General features: G+C 35.6%; 1 protein-coding gene across 1 annotated transcript in view; it reads right to left on the bottom strand.

The window, feature by feature from the left end:
• Positions 1 to 9,959: 9,959 nt before the first annotated feature.
• LOC121322749 (G protein-activated inward rectifier potassium channel 1-like) overlaps positions 9,960 to 22,398 on the bottom strand; it is a 38,861-nt gene continuing 26,422 nt past the window's right edge. Inside the window, exon 3 of the mRNA XM_041263011.1 lies at positions 9,960 to 10,865. Within this exon, the coding sequence (XP_041118945.1) occupies positions 10,282 to 10,865 (584 nt within the window). The 3' untranslated portion in view covers positions 9,960 to 10,281. The remainder of the gene's footprint in view (positions 10,866 to 22,398) is intronic.

Genomic DNA, 22,398 nt, shown 5'->3' with positions numbered 1-22,398 from the left:
CATATCCCACACTGTGTGTATAACTGTACCCTGATAAGCTTCCTATCTATGCAACTATGTTATAATGCATATATATTCTTTTTCAAAGTTATGGCAGGGTAGCTTCTCAACTCCATAGAATTCACATAAGCGGTTTTAAAATGTCTGGAAATCAAATAAGATATTAGTGGCTGAAGGTGATATACAGTATATACAGTGCCTATAGGAAGTATTCACACACACACACACACACCCACCCACCCACACCCTTTGGACGTTTTCACAGTTGGTTGTGTTACAACCTGAAATCTTGATGCATTTAAATGGGATTTATTTTTCCTTTGATCTACACAACCTTCTCAACACTTTCAGAGTGTGAAAACATGGGGTGTGAAAAAACAAATCAATTAAAAATAAAAACCTGAAAAGTCTTCATTAGATAAGTGCTGTGACACTCCTAAATAAGCTCAGGTGCAACCAGTTGCCTTCAGAATTCACACAATAAGTTAAATGGAGTCCATCTGTGTGCAATAAAAGTGATCCGCATTATTTCAGATTAAATACACCTGTCTCTAAGGTCCCACAGTTGGGTAATGCATTCAAAGCAAAGATACTACCATGAAGACCAATGAGCTTTCAAAACAACTCCGAGATAAAGTTGTGCAAAGGCACAGACCAGGGGAGGGGTATAAAAAGATTTCAAAGGCATTGAATATCCCTTTGAGCACATTCAAGTCGATCATTAAGAAGTGGAAGGTATACGGCACCACCCAGAATCTGCTTAGAGCAGGCCATCCTCCCAAACTGAGCAGCTGGGTAAGAAGGGCATTGGTCAGAGAAGCCACTAAGAGGCCAAGAACAACTCTGAAAGACCTACAGCGTTCCATGGCTAAGATGGGAGAAACTGTCCATTTGTCAACAATAGCTCAGGTACTCCACAAATCTGGCCTGTATGGAAGAGTGGTAAGAATAAAGCCCATGTAAAATAATGCTTGAAATTTGCAAAAAGGCATGTGGGAGACTCTGAAAAGATGTGGCAAAAGATTTTGTGGTCCTATTAAATTTGGCCTAAATGCAAAGTGTTATGTCTGGCGCAAACCCAACACAGCACATCACCCAGGTAACACCATCCCTACTGTGAAGCATAGTTGTGGCAGCATCATGCTATAGGGATGCTTTTAATCGGCATGGACTGGGAAGTTTGTCAGGGTAGAGGGTAAAATATAGGCAAATCCTTGAGGATTCACCTTTCAGCAGGACAATGACCCCAAGAACACAGCCAAAGCGATAATGGAGTAAAAAACAAGAAAGCGAATGTCCTAGAGTGGCCCAGTCAAAGCCCTGACATGAATCCGATTGGGAATCTGTGGCAAGACTTGAAGATTGCTGTCCACAAACAATACCCATCCAACTTGACAGAGCATGAACAATTTTGCCAATAAGAATGGGCAAACATTGTATTATCCACATGTGCAAACCTAGTAGAGACTTACCCCAAAAGACTTACAGCTGTAATTGCTGCCAAAGGTGGTTCTACCAAGTATTGACTCATGGAGTGAATACTTATCTAACCAAGACATTTCAGTTTTTTTATTTTTATTTTTCATTAACTGTTGCTTCACAATACAATTTCTCTTGCCTCTTCAAAGTGTTGAGTAGGTTACGTAAATCAGAGGAAAAAAAAAGATTTCAGGTTGTAACACAACAAATTGTGAAAACGTCCAAGGGGGCTGAGTACTTCCTATAGGCACTGTATATATATATATATATATATATATATATATATATATATATATATATATATATATATATATATATATATATATATATTAGTTTAAATGAGTCAATGTCAGAGTGTGCTGTAAAGGCATTTGAGGCATTTCCAAAACAAAAGACAATAAATATAATGAGCTTCTGTCTTGCGTTCTTACAGGTTACAGCTAACGGTATAATCAACTCTCAAAATGTATTCTTCTTAAAAAAGAATAAGAGATAGAATAGTAATAATAGAAACTCTCATAAACAGAGTGCAGACTCCTTAAAGACCTTTGTCTGTGGGCGGCAGTGCCCGTGCATTCTTTCTCTGAATAATCCTTATTCCTCTGTCTGAACTCCAGTTTGGCTTGTGCTGTAAAGCTGTGCTGACTCACTCATCTTTGATCATTGACTCAAAAGCTGAATTTCTACAAATGCTACATGGAATGTTTTAAAGGACTTTTTTTTTTTTTTTTTTTTTTTCCACTTTTCATGTCTCCTTGGCAACTGATGTTACAGCAGAAGAGCTTTTTAAAATTAAACTGTGACACCCAAATTCACTTAATTGTTGGTGTAAATCTCCTTTTTGTGCAGCTTTCTATAACATATGATAACGTGTTACACTAAATTCAATCAACTAGTATGTAATCTCATTGTTATTCACTCTATTCTACAAGAACAACAACTCGGGTAAGACAACCATTAAATGTATTTATCTAAATGCTAGAAGTATCAGAAACAAAATTCTAGAACTTGAAGCTACTGCACTAACAGGTAACTATGATGTGATAGGTGTTACAGAAACGTGGTTATCTGAGAGTGATGGGGACGAATATAATATTTGTGGGTATACACTGTATAGGAAAGACAGGCAGGACAGACGAGGAGGAGGGGTAGCGCTATACATAAGAAACAGTCTTGAAGCCCAGGTGTTAAACCTGGACAAAGAAAATAAAACCGAATCAATATGGGTCAGAATAACAGACAAAAATTCAAAAGGCATAATAATAGGAGCATGCTATAGACCGCCAGATTCAGACGGTGAGCACAATAATCTGTTATACAATGACATTAGAAATGTGTGTAGCAAAGGAGAAGCCATACTAATGGGGGATTTCAACTTCCCCCAAATAAAATGGGAAAACCCGGTGGGTAGCGCGAAGGATGAAATAGAAATGGTGGAAATGACAAATGACTGCTTCCTAACACAATTTGTCAAGGCACCGACTAGAGGGGAGGCATGCCTTGATTTAGTCTTTTCAAATAACGAAGATAGAATAACTAAAACAGAGGTCAGAGAACCACTGGCAAACTCAGACCACAACATGGTCTCATTTGAAGTGTTTTTTAAATCCTCAAAAGTAAAGACTAAAGCTAAGGTTTACAATTTTAGAAAAGCAAACTATGAAGGCATGAAACAGAGACTAACAGAAGTAGATTGGAGTAAAATAGAGAAAACACCCACAGAAGAAGGATGGTTGTTCTTCAAAAACGTAGTACTAGAGGCGCAAAACAATTATATCCCTAAAGTAGACAAATCTAAATGTAAAACTAAATTGCCAAAATGGTTTAATAGATCAATTAAAAAAAATATTCAGCGAAAAAAGGCACTTTACAGAGCATTAAAAAAGGACCAAAAAGAAAGTACACAGAAAGAGTACACAGAACTGCAAATGCAAGTCAAAAAGGAAGTTAGAAAGGCCAAGAGAGAAATAGAAATGAACATTGCTAAGGGAGCTAAAACCAATTCCAAAATGTTTTTCCAATATTACAACAGCAAGAGAACATTCAAAGAGGAGATTAAATGTTTAAGAGATACAAATGGCAAAATCATAGAGGAAGAAAAAAAAATAGCAAATATGTTAAATGATTACTTTTCACAAGTTTTTACAAAGGAAGATACTGACAACATGCCCCACATGTCATCCAGTTCCTATCCAGTTTTAAATAACTTTAGCATAACTGAGGCAGAAGTGTTAAAGGGACTAGGAGCTCTTAAAATAAACAAATCCCCTGGGCCGGATGAGATCCTCCCAGTAGTACTCAAAGAAATGAAAGAAGTAATTTACAAACCGCTAACCAAGATCATGCAGCAGTCTCTTGACACAGGGGTGGTACCGACAGACTGGAAAATTGCAAACGTAATACCGATCCACAAAAAGGGAAACAAAACTGAACCAGGTAACTACAGACCAGTAAGCCTGACTTCTATTATATGCAAACTTATGGAAACTATAATAAGATCCAAAATGGAAAATTACCTATATGGTAACAGGGTCCTGGGAGACAGTCAACATGGTTTTAGGAAAGGGAGATCGTGCCTAACTAACTTGCTTGATTTTTTTGAGGATGCAACATCGATAATGGATAATTGCAAAGCATATGACATGGTTTATTTAGATTTCCAGAAAGCTTTTGACAAAGTCCCGCACAAAAGATTAATTCTCAAACTGAACGCAGTTGGGATTCAAGGAAACACATGTACATGGATTAGGGAGTGGTTAACATGTAGAAAACAGAAAGTACTGATTAGAGGAAAAACCTCAGAATGGAGTGTGGTAACCAGCGGTGTACCACAGGGATCAGTATTAGGTCCTCTGCTATTCCTAATCTACATTAATGATTTAGATTCTGGTATAGTAAGCAAACTTGTTAAATTTGCAGACGACACAAAAGTAGGAGGAGTGGCAAACACTGTTGCAGCAGCAAAGGTCATTCAAAATGATCTAGACAAGATTCAGAACTGGGCAGATACATGGCAAATGACATTTAATAGAGAAAAGTGTAAGGTACTGCACGCAGGAAATAAAAATGTACATTATAAATATCATATGGGAGATATTGAAATTGGAGAAGGAATCTATGAAAAAGACCTAGGAGTTTTTGTTGACTCAGAAATGTCTTCATCTAGGCAATGTGGGGAAGCTATAAAAAAGGCTAACAAGATGCTCGGATACATTGTGAAAAGTGTTGAATTTAAATCAAGGGAAGTAATGTTAAAACTGTACAATGCACTTGTAAGACCTCATCTTGAATATTGTGTGCAGTTCTGGTCACCTCGCTATAAAAAAGATATTGCTGCTCTAGAAAGAGTGCAAAGAAGAGCGACCAGAATTATTCCGGGCTTAAAAGGCATGTCATATGCAGACAGGCTAAAAGAATTGAATCTGTTCAGTCTTGAACAAAGAAGACTACGTGGCGACCTAATTCAAGCATTCAAAATTCTAAAAGGTATTGACAGTGTCGACCCAAGGGACTTTTTCAGCCTGAAAAAAGAAACAAGGACCAGGGGTCACAAATGGAGTTTAGAAAAAGGGGCATTCAGAACAGAAAATAGGAGACACTTTTTTACACAGAGAATTGTGAGGGTCTGGAATCAACTCCCCAGTAATGTTGTTGAAGCTGACACCCTGGGATCCTTCAAGAAGCTGCTTGATGAGATTTTGGGATCAATAAGCTACTAACAACCAAACGAGCAAGATGGGCCGAATGGCCTCCTCTCGTTTGTAAACTTTCTTATGTTCTTATGTTCTTATTTTATAGTAAATATATTGTTATTATATTTAAATAGGTACCAAACTCTATGCCTGGACATACTTTATATACCCCTAAAAAATAAATACGCCATATGGGAGAAGGATACCAACCTCTCCCCAGAAACTATTCAAAATCGTACCATAAAATACCTTGAAATACAATAAAGGATTATGCACATTATGATGTTATGAACAACAGTTTGGCCAAACATCCATCAGTCTTATCATGCTTGTATAATTTTCTTCATGCTTATAAAAGGCATTCTAATATAGATCTTGATTGGTAGTTGAACTGCTAATATAATGATACATCTGCTGTGGTATCATGCAGATTTGGCTTGTGACTACTGTATATGACCTTCCCAAATAATAATAATACACCATGTTTTTAAAATTATTAGACTGTAAACTATACAAAATAACAGTTTTTTTTTATTTTTTATTTTATTTTTTTTAGCAAAAATCATCTAATAAAAAAAGTAATTTTAATAAAGATAGAAAAAATGGTTCTTACTTTAATCAGGGACACCAGTTTAATTAATTCTAATGTTTGGATCAGAAAAAGCTCTTTAAGAAGGATAGCTACAAAACTCAAATGGATGGAGACACAGATGGATCACATTAGTTTACTATAAAGCTACGTCTTAGTTGGTGCTTATCTTGGCAAGAGCCAAGTTCAGATCAGGATCAAACTTTAATATCCACTCTCATGTAATGGAAATCATTAACTTAATTTTTTATGGTAAAAAAAATATGTTAGCTAGAGGTACCCTTTTTTAATGTTTTGTTTGTTTGGTTAAACATCTGTCTATTTTAACTAAGAGACAGATGGCTATAATTAAGCACAGTACATTCATTGGCTAAGCAGTATTTATATTTTGCTTTAGGGATTGATAAGCAGGAGTGTTGATAATTAGACCTGCTGTCCTATCATTTTATTGCAATAATATCATCATTTACATATATAATATGGTGAATTAGACCTCTCTAAAAACATACTTTAAGTATCCTTCCAAATTAAAAGATAAATACATTGGTAGGATTTCAGATCATATCAGATCAATCATTCTGAGTTATGTTGCTCTAATATTGATATTATAAGTTTGCTTAAAGGATCCTAGCTGTCTGGCATTGAACAGACTATCTCAATCCATTGTGGCCCCACCTTTACTACTGTGCAGTGGTGTGGGGAGAAACACATTACATTTTTCAATAACTTGTAAATGGTTCCTTTTTCAGACAGGTACTGTACATGAAAAAAAAGCATAGTTACTTTATATTACATTTCAAAAATGGACTACGGGTAATGCATAATGTCAAAATCATAGAACACTTCAACAGTTACATGTTTAAATGAACAGTATTATCTATTTTATATTCTTGCATTACAATATAAACCTTTTAGTCCATTTTGCCACAAGGTGTTACGTGTCGGATCAAGCATTCATATTTATAAAGCAACAGTTGTTATCATATTAGGTCATGTGTAAAATCAATGGAAAATCATCACATTATTTATGGTACCTATGTTAAATAGCTTTGGAATGCATCTCTGTTGCATTTATTTTGGAAATTAATAATTAGCTGTATTATAGCACTCATAAAATAACGAGGCAAAAGAACTGTTGCCTTCCATTTCCTTTAAACTAGATTTAAAGATGCAGGTTTCCATCTGAGCTCAGCAGGTGCCTGGCAGTAAGGTGTGCTGTGCGGGAGGAAGAGAAACTCCCAACTGGTTTTGCCTCCAGCACCACACAGCTGTGCTTTTATCAGGTGAGCCACTCTGCGACCCCTAGATCTTTTTAATTCAAACAATTGTTCTTCATAATGCTGTTGGTACCATATTAGGTTCATACTCTGTTTGCATTCTTTTCTTTCCGGTACACTTGCAGTTCTTTGGTTATTTGAAAGGATGCCAATCATAGGCACTGACTTTTGTTTTTGCCAGTGGGTGCTGCTGCTTTTTTTTTTTTTGCCGGGGGTTGGGGGAGGAAGATATTGGTATTGGTATCTTAACTGTTCTGTAATTATTAAAAACAGTTATAAATTACAGTATAATTTTATATAGGCCTATGGATTACCATAATTGCTCTCACCCACAAGCCGCATCTTCACTGATGTCCCAGTTTAAAGACATTACGCCTCACTGTAGCTTTCAGCATGAAACTGTCAGCAAATTTATTTACATCAAGTTCTCTGGTATGGTGCTGATGAACATTAAGGACAGCTACATTTTTCAGTCTCGCCTGTCCCATTGATGACCGGGGATAGTTTTTAAGTCTTCTGAGGCTGGAGAATGAGCGTTCGGCAGAGCAGGATGACACAGGCACAGTGAGAAGGATTTTAATAAACTTGCAGTACTCTGGTAGCATAGTACACAAATATTCATTGCCTTCAGCTTTTAAAAATGAAACAACATCGTCAACACTGGAGACTGGGTTATTCTTCTGTCGGGTTATATCCAAAAACATGTCTCGGTGAAGTTTCAATCTCTGCTTAACTAAGTCATCTGCATAAAAGTCTGTTACTTGCTCAACTTTAACCATCTCACTACCAGTTACAAATTGTTCCACTTGTGTCAAATGCTCTTGAACATCAGACTCGAATCTTAAGCCAAGACTCCTAGTAACATGGTCGAAAACTTAGTTAAATAATTTTTGATTTACATCCACTGGGGTTGCGAAAACATGGGGACTGCTTCCTTCATCAATTCGCCTAGGTACATAGGGTTATATAGGGTGGATGTATCCTTTTTTTTCACTACATTTAATTACTGCTATGTTAAATTAACTGGAAGCTTAAAGCATGGTTGTTTGCGATTTTGAGGACAGCAATAGATTTATGATTTGTCCTTGAGTGGTTGCAGATGTTGGGTCTGAGTGTTCACCCAACATTCTGCTAACAGCCACTACCCTAAGCCCTGATTACCTTTGTGTTGATACATTAATGTCAGATTGCCAGTGCATGGCAGCTTTAATTGTTATTCTGGGTCTATTTATAAATGCTTGCAGCTGTTATGAGTATAAACAGTTGTGCTACTTCTCTTCACAAGGAGTTACCCAAGTTCAAAGACATATACAGTAACCAGCTAACTGTTTTGAAACATTCCACAAAATCTGGTCAATTGCATGTGTACTGTAAGTCTCTGGTATTATTCTAGCCACATGTTTCTGTAAGATTTTCACATTCACATTTCAGTTACACTTTTATTGTGCTTAAGTATATACCAGCCATCAGACTTCTTCACTAGGAGGAGGTTGGGAAGTGAAGAGGGGAGGATGAGGTGGATGTAAGAGAAGGGGATATAGATTACAGTAGGAAATCTGTTGTGTGAAATTGAGAGTAAATGTATATACTGTTTCACTGGGAACTATATTTAACAAAGTATAACATTGTATCAGAATGTCAAAGCATCACATAATTTAACATGGTTAAGCTAGATAAACATGTTTAAAACTGGAAGAAAATACTGTTTTAAAACTGATTTAAAAACAGCAGCAGAAGCATGGGATCCAAATGTATTAATATGAAAAATCTGTACGACCAGAAAAAAAAAAAAAAAGTTTTAAAGCTAAAGCAACAGGAATTTGGTCCCAGTTTTAATTGTTTAATAAATTACTGATAGGTTCCATAATGAGTAATTGACAAAAAAGAGACAACAAACATCTATAAAAAAAAAAAAAAAAATTGTAAAAGGTCTAAATTCAACTAGCTGCTGAAAAGTTTAATACAGATTCAGGGTACAGTAGTAATGTATACAAGTCCAAGCTGTGTATCTTTACAATAAATATTCTGCATGCCTGAAAAAAGTGTGTTTGTTTGGTAGACATATTTATACAATTATATACAGTATAATGCAGGCTCAAATTCTACAGAACTGTTTGGAAACACAGACCTGCTGTGCAGTCAACACAAATTACCATTTTATCAAAAGTCTTAAGGCTGAGCAAAAAATGTTAATTGATCATTACAGGGTAAGCCCTGAAAGATATGGGATTTCTTACACACACACATATATACTGTATCTTGGCCATTGTATCATTTGTCCCATATCATATGACCAGTTTATTTTTTTGTCAGTCAATACAGTCTTTTATGTCTGCAGAGATTTCTTGACTTAAATGTGCTCACAGGCCTTGCTCTTTCCTCCATGCAAGACTAACACTCATCATATCCCATGGCATAATCATGTATTTCTATGGTGAGTAATCATATTCGCATGTTTGCACTGCTACAGTAGCACCTTCGTAAATGATATGCGATTTAAAGTATACCAAATAGAAATCACCTGGGGTGTTCTTTGGTTTAATATCCTGAATTGGTAAAAAAGTATTTAATAGTTTTATTGACTGACAAAATAAAATGTTAAATTAACTGTAAAGCGTTAAGATTTTCATCATAGTGCAAATACAGTAATGAGATACAATTTTGGCCCAGCCTTAACAAATGCCAGCTCTGCCACAAGATAAACTATCATTAAAACCGAAGAACAAATATTAAACGACAAAAAACAAAACAGTTAATAAACTGTGAAGAAAACAGGTAATATAAGTTAAGGCTATACATTGGGATCCACTATCTCCCTTCTTCTCTACTTCCATAACCAAAACATGCATTCAAAAATGTTATTTCTAAAACACAATTTTACATACAATTAAATAATTAAAAGTAAATCATAACTTACCCTCTTCTGTTTCTGTTATTAACATACATCTTCTTTTTTTGGAAGAAGTTTAGAGCAGAATTTGGCTCTTAAGTGTTATTTTTTTGCAAGATAAAAAGTATATTCAGTATTCCATGCGCGTTGTGATACTACATGCCAGTTTATGCTAATAATACAATTACCTTCAAAAAAGTCTCTTTTAAAGCATTTATACTTACAGCCAAGAACGTAATGCTAAATTTCTTTTCCCCTAGCAAATAATAAATATATCTTCTGTTCTCAAATTTCAGAAACTTGTCCTTTTTATTAAAATTTAACATAATGCCAAGAGAAAACAAGGTATTCTAGTTATGTAAATCGGTCTGAATTCATTTTTCTCAGTTTCGGGGGTAGATGCCCCTCCATTCTGCCTCCACCAGCAAGTCTTTGCAGTTTAGGTGGCAAGTCCGCTACTGATTGGCTCATAAGGTCAGAGCTCATCTTTGTGGTCTTTAATACAAGTTTTTCCTCTGAGTTCCCAGGGACGGAGCTGATACGCTGAAGCTTCATGGACAAATCCCCAAAGCTGTAGGCTTTTTCGGAGGTCGTGGAGCTCATCCTTAGCAACTTTCTGGGCAGGTCACCCCTTCCTGTCATCTTTTGCAGTTTTGATGGTAGTTTGGTACTTGTGTCCTCAAGGTTGTCCAAGCAGTCAACAGAATTATTCTTTTCCCTACTGCTGCTCAGGGAAGGTGCCATCAACGGCGAGGATATTAGAAGCATTTCCTCCTGTTCTTTCACGCTGTACGCGGGTGTTGGAACTTCAAATGTTGCATGGAATTGGGAGTAGTCAACCTTAAAGAATCCTTCTTCCAGGGAAATAACTGGGAAAAAACGATGGCCCCAAAGAACCTCATCCTCAGTGTAGGAAGTCCGTGCCTGACAAGTCATGCCTGAAAAACATTTATTGAAGAAAAATCATATAAGTGATGGAAATGCTTTTGTGTTAAACTTGTCTCTTGTGAAATGAGTTCAGGCAGTCTAGTCCCTCATGTACCACAATGTTAAAAAAAAAAAAAAAATTAATATTAATTAGGTACAAATGCCATTTATGTCTTTGCTGAAGGGGTTACGTACAATTTTTAATGTTAATTATTTAATTTTGCAAACATAAGAATCTGCCTTCCTAACCGTTTGTGAAGCAACAATAAATGTTCCAGAAAAAGACATTCATGCATCAGTTTGAACCCACACACTGAAACAATGATGTAACATTGGCCATCATTAGTCAACCAAAGTGACATCATTTTGAAAGACCCTCTTTATAAAATATATAGCGTAAGCCATTCAAATGTATTCTCATTGTCTTATAGCTTTCTTGGAACATACAGCTGCTTTTCCCTCCCCCAAAATGTATTTCTTAAATTGCTTTATGTCAGTTACATAATTGTTAACCAGGAACTACAGCATATGGAACCTTGCACTTTAATGAACAGGTTGCATTGGCTCATTCAATTCTAATGGTGATGCCACTGTAATTCTTCATGGCTCAGAGAGTGAGTTTTTTTTTTGTTTGTTTTGCTTATTCAGGTGAACGCATTGATGTACGTAATCAAAGCCCTTCATTTATCAAATGTTTAAAGCCCATATGTCACCTATTTCACATTACACTCTGATTATATTTTATTAAACTACATTATAATACTTTTGCGCTGTAACTAGAAGAAATTTACAATCTAAAGGTTGTTTTGAGTGCTTCTGCCAAAATGCCCTGATTTTGAATCTTGACATCTGTGACTTCACTAGGGGAAACCACGAACCATAAACCATAAACATGCATGCATATGTCTATGGCATAAACAAAACGATCATACATACAGGCATATTTCGCGATGGTTAAAAGTGTCAAAAATACATTTCACCTCAGACAGGCGCAAGGGAATGCATTGCATGAAAAAAAAAGTACTGTATTCTGTGAAAGTTAAATCAGCGAGTTCATCAGTGCACAGTGCAATGCACTTCGTACAGCACGGAACACAGAGACTAAAGCTTTTGTTCGTTGATTTCTGGCAGGTACAAATTTTATTTTTTCTCTTTTGTAAGACCTTGGTACACAAGCTCACAAACATACACAGATCTTTACAAAGACAGCTGTTCACAAAGATGATCATCATGTGACCATTGATTCATTTTCCCCTGACAACAGCGGAACCATTTAGAACCTGCAATACTTTTTTTTTTTTTTTACCAGCCTTAATTAAACAATTATGTACCATTTACTTTCATATCAATTTTTTTTTTTTTAATAGCTGTATCTATAAGACAGCTATTTGTACAGCTATAAAAGTGGTTACTTTAGATATACCTGTGCACCAGTGCTCAATACTACTAGACTATCCTCTGTTCTCTGCAAGTGTTGCATTTGTTTTTCCAGACGTCAGATATTATTATTATCATAATTATTATTATACAATATACTGTCATCAAAAACTACCCAAAGAAAATAAACATGAGCAAGGCTTTCATATTGCTGACTTAATAAAAACAATAACGTCAGAGTACTATAAACCAGCATAAACACATTGTGTGCTCAATATTTCAGATGCAGAAATCAAAAGACTCATCCAGCTTTATCTTTAAGGTAATGTTCTTATGCACACTACTGGATAAGGGCGTCTGCCAAAAACTAATAATAATTGCGTGCAGTTCACAAGGAGGTTAGGCTTATTTAATTTCATTAAATCGGGGAAAGCATAAGTGTTTATTTCATGAATGAAGTTGAAGAGCTATATGTGACTATGCAAGTCATCCTGGCCCTGTAATATTCAATACTTTATTTTTGAAGTGGATGGGAAACGGTAAACACTACTTGCAAGACATAAAACAAACCAAATATAGAAATACAATATTTTTTTTATTGCCATAAATCAACTGTTAGCCAGGGTTAACTGTATAGAAGAACAACACTCAGAACTTCCGACCTGAAGACAAGGGGGCGTGTTGCTCGCATTCCTCATGCCAGCGTGGTTATTTTCTCCTGCTGGAGCTTCAAAACAGTTCAGAATCGGGCCTCACACCACTTATTCTTTCTCCCCACAAGTTCTTTCATTACAGACCACACTCCTGCTGTCCTTATTGTAATACAGACTACTCAAAATGTTGGAAAAATTCGTAATGATCATTTTCACAGTCTGAAGCCATGTACAGTATATCTCTTCTGTTTCTGGTATGTGTTCCCTTAGTGACGTCACGCCAACTTTGTGCATCTCTAGTGCTTTTCCGTTATTTTCCAGAATTACTGATAGTTTTACGTCTCTCAGTGCTCTAAAATTAATCATGGTGATTTAATTTCTGCCTCATTTTGAAAATAAACTAGACTTTAATAACCACTGAGTTTAATAGGTTCTTCAGTTCAGCCATTGCAGCTAAAAAATCACTAGTAAATTAAGTAAACATATTTGTTTTATTCTCTGTGTTCTCTGTTATGTGCCTCTTCTAATCATGTTTTTAAGTTGTGTGATTTAATAACTATTTGTATCTGTTCTGTTTATTTTCATCCTGTCTTTGGTGTCAGTATAACAGCTGTTTTGTTTTGGGTTTTTTTTCCTGTGTGTTGAATTGTTTCATGCAATTCCGTGACCTAGCGTCACACTTAATTGTAGGACTGTTTAAGTGTTTACTAATCATTCAATAAGGGCAGCCTTTAAAGACATTAAAACTGAGCACAGGGAGCAATGTAAATCTGGTTGTGAATCCTAGCTGAGCATCCAGCTCTGCAAAACCAGCGTAGTGGTAAAGAGAATTTATTTTGGACAGTGTTTACTATTATTTTTAACTGCAGTTCATTCATTTTCGAATCTTGAAAAAATATCAAAATACATTTCTGCTCTGAAGTTTTGTGTCAATGTTCTACAGTTTTCATAATGCTGTACTTAAAATACACATCACTCTCATTATACTAATACAGCATGAAGCCTTGAAAAATGCGTGTTAGAACAGGATGCGTTGAAGGAGATTGTCCTACTGCTTATTGCATTTGTGAATCAATTAAGTGTTCTTATATTAGACAATGACTTAAACCGGCTTGCCTTGAACAAATGTGGAATGTTTTTGCCCTCTACCAAGCATGTGAAATCCATGCCATCAGGATCACTCAAAAAGTAGAGTTTTAAATATACTGGTATTAAAATAGGCAGTAAATGCTCCTGCTCAGCATCCATCCACACATACCCTTCTCTGTATTTAGGCCTGGATGAAGGGAGTTACAAATAGATGGTCGGGGTTATTCTTTTCTGAACATCTAAAATATTAATAATTTGGACAAAGGATTCTGATTAGAGGAAAAACCTCAGAATGGAGTGTGGTAACCAATGGTGTACCACAGGGATCAGTATTAGGTCCTCTGCTATTCCTAATCTACATTAATGATTTAGATTCTGGTATAGTAAGCAAACTTGTTAAATTTGCAGACGACACAAAAGTAGGAGGAGTGGCAAACACTGCTGTAGCAGCAAAGGTCATTCAAAATGACCTAGACAAGATTCAGAACTGGGCAGACACATGGCAAATGACATTTAATAGAGAAAAGTGTACTGCACGCAGAAAATAAAAATGTACATTATAAATATCATATGGGAGATACTGAAATTGGAGAAGGAATCTATGAAAAAGACCTAGGAGTTTTTGTTGACTCAGAAATGTCTTCATCTAGACAATGTGGGGAAGCTATAAAAAAGATTAACAAGATGCTTGGATACATTGTGAAAAGTGTTGAATTTAAATCAAGGGAAGTAATGTTAAAACTGTACAATGCACTAGTAAGACCTCATCTTGAATACTGTGTGCAGTTCTGGTCACCTCGCTATAAAAAAGATATTGCTGCTCTAGAAAGAGTGCAAAGAAGAGCGACCAGAATTATTCCGGGCTTAAAAGGCATGTCATATGCAGACAGGCTAAAATAATTGAATCTGTTCAGTCTTGAACAAAGAAGAATATGTGGCGACCTAATTCAAGCATTCAAAATTCTAAAAGGTATTGACAGTGTCGACCCAAGGGACTTTTTCAGCCTGAAAAAAGAAACAAGGACCAGGGGTCACAAATTGAGATTAGACAAAGGGGCATTCAGAACAGAAAATAGGAGGCACTTTTTTACACAGAGAATTGTGAGGGTCTGGAATCAACTCCCCAGTAATGTTGTTGAAGCTGACACCCTGGGATCCTTCAAGAAGGAATGTTTGTAAACTTTCTTATGTTCTTATGTTCTTATATTTCTGTAATGTGGTCTAGTATATAATTTCCCCAGAAAGAACAGAATTCATGTGTAGCAAACAATGTATCAGAAGATGTAGTTTACAATGTTAAATATGTAAATGTATTCTTCTGAGGATCTTAATATCATAATCCATATCTCCATGTAACAATTCAGTCATCAAACTGACTTTGCTAACTACTAGAAAGGCTTGAGATTAAGATAATCAAATTACTTCAAATGAATACATTAAGAAGAGCACTTGTCCTGATATCTAATCTTACTGCTGTGCAATACAGCAAAACCATTTCAAACAACGCATAGTTTTATTTACTAATTAATTTGTTATTTTTGAATGACATCCTTTTGCTTTGTTGTCAACACCTATGCATTTCTTACTGAACATATGAATTATAAGATATTATAATTTAATAAATTAAACTTGAAATTCATATTGTAGATTGGATGAAAAAATGCATTTAAGGTTAGTTTACCTCGCTCTCCAATTATGTTATCTGTTTCTTAGGATTCAATTTTGCCACAATTGCGTTAACAGTGGTGTTTCCTACATGTATTTACACAACATCTAACTTGCTCTTTTGGTCCAGTTATATTTATCTTTTTGTATGTGTTTCATATGTGATGGTTACTGTAAATCAGTAGTGAAAGCATCTCAGAATGGACTTCAGCAACACCTGGATATTTGTACTGTTTGCATTTTATCCCTTGTGTGACACAATGCCTATGATACAGAAACACACTGCTTGCCTCTTTTGTTGCATCGTACATATATTGAGCACAGAAATGTTTTAGCACAAGGAAAAACAAATGCCAGTAGCCATACAGTTGCATCCACAACGACACTGCTCCACTAAGCTTATATTACAATTGATCCTTGATTACTAGACTAATTTAAATATAATTGATCATTGTCTGCCTGTATACACTAGAGCCAGCCCACTACTGAGGCAGGCTCATAATACCATAACACTGTTTTCTACTTGCAGACCAGCATCAGTGCAAAGGCAACTGGTCTCTGAGGTATTAGGATCAAATAATAAACATCTTAATTAACAGGGACTACTCATACTGTGTGAACCTTTCTTTACTAATTGCATTGATCTGATTATATTCTGTGCATTACACATCACTGCCTGCGTAAAACGTAACACTGATAAAAATGCACCAGAGTCTGATACAGGGTTAGTATTCATATGCCCCAAAGTACATTGCAGCTAACTAAAGCATTCTTAATTATAAAAGTGGCTTCATTAAAACATAAAATGATCGCATCTCAAGGACGGGGCTCTGTTACAATAAAGGTACCGAGAGCACTGCAGAAGAATAAGGGCTATGCTTCAGCATTTCACAATCATATTTTCACACACATTCCCAAGGTTAATCTTGTAGAAGCTTGATGCTTTTCTTTTGCTAGCAACTAAAAATTAAATATTTATTAGAAATGTCCTAATGCACAGAAATTGAAATTCCCACACAACCATGTATCATACTGTACATCACAAGTTTTTAAAGCCATTGTTAAATATTGGAAAATAGATTTTACTAATACACCTGGACTTGACACCAATATAAAACCAGTTGTGCATGTTATAATACTGGTCATGGATGCCAGTAGATTGTATAGTAAAATTAAATACATGCCTTCTTTAAGTGAAGTATGAAGTAAAGGAGAACTGATGCAAACAACAGGGTTTATCAGCATGAACTGAACAGCGCACCTGCATTACTGCTCTCTTTGTGCAACAAATATTGCGAACAAGAACAACTGGACACTGTAAGAGCATGAGTTTTACCTTGTGGATTGTACATTAACTAAAATGTTTGTGAGCTCTTCAGATACGTTGTGCTTGGGTCCAGATCTTTTTGCAAATTAATGATGTCTTCCTAACTGACATGTAACATAACTAGTGTTTCAGATTTCATTTAGAATGGATTCTAAAAGAAATCAGTCCAATGCAACATATGCATTTGTATTGTACTAAAGACAAGTTTACATTTATAATAGTTAATTATTTAATACTTTGTACAAAACTGTGATTGGTTTATGTTTCTTTATTACAATACCTGTAAATGCTTGTTGGCAAAGTGGTTGCAGTGCACAGGTATAGAGGTGATGCAGTGCTCAAGACAATGACAAACAACAAAGTACTGGTGAAATTATGGTTTATTTATGATGACAACAGTAAAGAAATGGGAGGGCTTGTACAGTTCAATGAACAACAAGTTGCAGTCCTGAAATAGACAGTGTTAAATACACACACAAAACACAGACACGGTCACAAATCCAAAGTGAGTGCTGTAGTGCTCGTGGTAAGATACAATTTTAATCTGTGAACAATGGTGCAGTAAATAACAAACAATACAATTAGACAATACAAACAAACAATTCCTATTTGTACCTTCAGTCACGCCCTCTTGGTTAGCAAGTGCAGCCTTTTCTCCTCCAGCCTGCGGTCGCCACATCGCTTTCCCTTTGGGGTGATGACTTAATGTACCGTAGCACTGCCCCGTTTCTAGACGGCCAACTTCAAACTAACCCTAGGAATGAATTGTCAGGCCATCCAGTCCAGGGTACTCTGTTCCCTTTACATTTTGTCCTCACAGGTCTGGAGAGAGATTTATCACCAAGAACCATTCTGTCTCTGTCACATTGGTAGTCACTTCATTGTCAAATATCAGTTTTAAACCATGATGACCATCACAAGCGACTCTGTGATTTTCATTGCTAACCCTTGTGTCACTTGCTGTGGTTTTTTAATTTGTTTGCTTATTAAATGTATCTTTTTTAATAATCAAATTTATATTAGAGAGAGCAATATGCTTATTCAACCCATCAAGTCGTAATAGTAATATTGCCAGACTGCACTCATATGAATCATGCAGATGTGCAGCACTCAACATCAAGGGCTATCTGCAGGCTGTTCTCAAAATGATTTCTGCTTCAAATGTTGATGTAGATATTGAAAATATAATGGCGTGAGATTTGCAATTAACATTACATCATTTGTTGCTGGTTACGATTCCAAAAGTACGTCCAAGAAAAACAGAGAGTCTTTACTTCTTCATGAAGATACTTGTTTATCCAATTTTATATATATATATATATATATATATATATATATATATATATATATATATATATATATATGCAGCATAGAACAGGAGAATCCACTCAACAAAAGGCACCTTACATTTTTATAGCAAAGCACAGATTGGGTTTCTTCTTCCCAGTCCTGCCCATAGGCCAATCACCTGAGACTACACCCTGATAATTTATGGCGATTTCAGGGTCCCGAGTGCAGTGTGTGTAACTGAAACCTAGTAGTGTGTGTATGAGATATAACTGGTTTAAAACCGGATTCTTATCTTGCAGTTTTTCTTCCTAAATGTCTCCTCAGAGTGCTGGGCCCCTTTTAGCGCCCCAGTGCTCAGTTATTTATTATCTCCTAGTGTGCTTGGGATCCTCCTGGCCCACTGTGCTCTGTTATCTCCTAGAGTGCTGGGGACCATTCCATAGCAAGTTTTGCTGTATGCCCAGGCTATGTGGTCCTGGCTTCCATCAGTGTGTGAGCAGTGGTATGTCCATTTTGGAACTAGCAGTCTGCTATCTCCAGTGTCAGTGTAGCTCTGCCAGTCTACATGCTTAGCAAACCGCTATGTAATTCTTGTTCCGTGCTTTCCAACAAATGTCAAGCCATGAATATATACTATATACATACTGTACTGTAGAGAGAAAATAATGTTATTTGATTTTTCCTTTCTTTTTTGGGGGGGATTGAAATATTATGTTGTATGATTTGTTTTTAGAAATGTTAAAATAAAAATAAGTCAAAAACAAATCTGTTAATAGATTACAGGACTGCAACATCACTTGCATGATCTGCATTATCTGTACAGAAATATTTTAAAGTAATGTATATGTAAAGACACAGTATCATCAAACATGTCAGCTGTGCAACAGACTCAAGTATTTCTGATTTGCTATTTCAAAGTATGAGCCCCTTAGAGCATTACGCCAGTATGGCGTAAGATAGGATTGATATCCAACTTGCTTGTTCTAGAAAGTCTAATGACGTCTCAATGAAAAAGCCAAGTCAGGTCAAAACAGTTTCTCCAAAAGATATTTTGGGCACTTGAAAATAATACCAAAAAGTAGATAGCATGTATACTTTAGTACCTAAACATGCATGACTTTTGTGTTTCACCTAATCAAAATGTGTTGCATTGAAATTAGAAAATAAAAATAATTAACACCTGTTTTTACAACAATTACTGCCTTGCTTTGAAACTTTGTCATGACTACATCTGGAGATTTTAAAATCACTCTTTACATTCCCTTATCTGGCTTGATAAATATTAATATCATCAATGCCATCTCCAACAAAGCATATGAAACTAGCTTGCAGTACTGTAATTTGCTATAACAAAGTATATATGTTTTAGTAGTCCATTTCAGATATTGAACGACCTGCACAATCACAACCTTGTTCTCCATTACTGTTGTAAAATGTTCAGTATTTGTAAGACCAGATCCACTAAAATAAGATATGTCTTTGGACCACATTTTCACATATCTTCAAAGGAAAAATCTACCAATGTGTATGAGTTTTGTATGTCACAGGGTTACGATAAAAAAAAAAAGTCATCTCCTCAGTATTGGTATACATCCTGCTCCTGAAGTAGTCATTTCAATATGTACTTTTTTTTATATATATATATATATATATATATATATATATATATATATATATATATATATATATATATATATATTTTTTTTTTTTTTTTTTTTTTCAGAGATGTGAATTAGTGTTTCTGGCTGGACCATCCAACACATTTTTGTAAAGATACTGAAACTCTGATATTACTTTGTGACAGTCATGGCCTACATGGATATTCATCAGTCATACAAGCATACATAAAAAAGGGCCCTTGGTTAAGGAATAACAGACGATTTTACCTTGAATCCTAAGTAAATGTCACTACTTGTTTTGCATGCAAGGGATCCAGCAGTGACAATTTCAAAATTATCAAGAGTGAGTTTTGAGACTTACACTGCTGGTGAGTTGTACTAGTTAAGGGATTCATCTATCTGGAAAGTTTTGTTATAACAGCTAACCGTACAAAAATAAGACTGGTGTTTCTATGACAACCAGATCTGCCAACCTGTGTGCCCTGAAGCGCTAACATCAAGGTGTTTTGAGTTATCAAGGCATATGATAACATACTTCAGATACACAACAGCTCATCTGGTTCCCAAATTACAAAACAAACAAAGCAGCCATTAGAATAGCCACAGGCCCATTTCAAAGGACATGCATACAATTAAGATGCACATAATTGAAATATTGAGGTATATGAAATTACAGTGAGGTTTTTGGCTCATAGCTTTCCTTGTTTACAGACATGCATTTGTCTGTAGACCACTTGCTGGGCATGCTTGTTCATGCAATAAATCCCATTTAAAAACTTGTTTGAAATACTGACTTAAAACAACCCCATATTCAACCACATAGTCATGACTGAGCTTGCATTGTTTTCAAATTAAATGTTGTTTTCTTCTTCCCTTTACTGTATATATTAACTATTTCAATTTATTTAATATAATCTGTGAAAATAATAGCAACTGTATTTGTTTTATACCATGTATTTTTTCATTGTTATTGCTATAGTGGTCGTTTATTATATGGAAATATACCTGTCAAATGCAGAATATAACGTAAGTAGGAGAAGATGCTATGAAGGATTCATATTTTTTCTTCATACTATATAAATGTATTGTAGATGGACATAAAATGTTATAATCAAATCTAGAAAGGTTTTTATATATATGTTTTATTATACTATTTTATACAGCTAATCTGTATTATAAAAACTATGCTAATGTGTTTTGTTAAGGTGAAAATGTAGTCGTGTTCTGGCAATGGTCTGGAAATAAACACTCTACTGTCTCAATTAAGTTTTATTTTAAGAGCTCTTTAAAGACAGTGTGATAAAAACAGTCCGATAATGCTTGGCTGTGGGGTGACATCTATGGCAAAAATGCTTGGCTGTAAAGGGGTTAAAGAACTGTACAAGTCATACTGCCTCCTGCTTCACTATCTTATGGTCCCAGATGCTTTTAAATAACAGAAAAGAAAAACAAAATCACATTATATAAATTGATAAAGTTATTATCTTCCCTAATCAAATTCTACAACTGTTCATCAATAAAAAGTAATGCTATCAGGATTGATATTAATTCCATAATTCCACTATAAATTGCCCTTCATCTGTCTGATTAATTATTTTACTAAAGGGTGGCACATATCTGGCACCGCTGTATAACTATGTATTCAATTCTGTATACCCATCAACAGATCATAAGATTATTAGACTATTAATAGTGCTTGGAGCAAAAGTACAGTGTCCAGCACCATCAAAATGTTGCAGTATGTCATTTAAGATCTCCAGTATATTTTAGTATACAAAAGCCTTCTTAGTTGCCAGCAGCAAAGCATGTGTGACTGTATTCATTAAATGTTTCTACTATTGTGCCAATCCTTCAAACTGTATCAAATTGAGTGGTAGATTAATAGCTACTGACTGTTAAGTTAAAACTGCCTTTGTAATAGAAGGCTGTGTGGTTCAGTGGTTAAAGAAACAGACTTGTAATCAGGAGTTTCCAGAATGAAATCTCAGCTCAGTCACTGACTCGCTGTGTCATCCTGAGCAAGTCACTTAACCTCCTTGTGCTCCATCTTTTGGGTGAGACATAGTTGTAAGTGACTCTGCAGCTGATGAATAGTTCACTCACCCTAGTCTTGTATCTTGTAAAGCGCTTTGTGATGGTGGTCCACTATGAAAGGCACTATATAAAGATTATTATCATTATAATTTCAGCTTCAAATTAAAGCATCCAGAGTTGAAAGGCATAAGAAACTAGTGATTAAAGAATTCTGAAACCATCCAAAAATGTGTGTACATTAACACTGGTCAGAGTTTTAAGCTTCCTTACTACATAGACTGTTACTATATATCCCTTTAGTCGGCTTGTGAAGGTGTACTTTAGTGGTGCAGTTAAAACAGCCAGTTGCACAATGAATGAGGCAGAAAGAGGAAACCACTACCATCAACAACATGCTTAGCTCTTACTTAGACATGAAGAAAGAGTTGCTCAGAAAAAAGAAAAGCTGGACCTAGAGAGATAACCCTATCTAACCAGTAAGACCTTAGTC

This window comes from Polyodon spathula, chromosome 11, assembly GCF_017654505.1.
Source record: "Polyodon spathula isolate WHYD16114869_AA chromosome 11, ASM1765450v1, whole genome shotgun sequence".
NCBI classification, from domain to species: domain Eukaryota; kingdom Metazoa; phylum Chordata; class Actinopteri; order Acipenseriformes; family Polyodontidae; genus Polyodon; species Polyodon spathula.
This window is presented reverse-complemented; position numbering and strand designations above follow the sequence as displayed.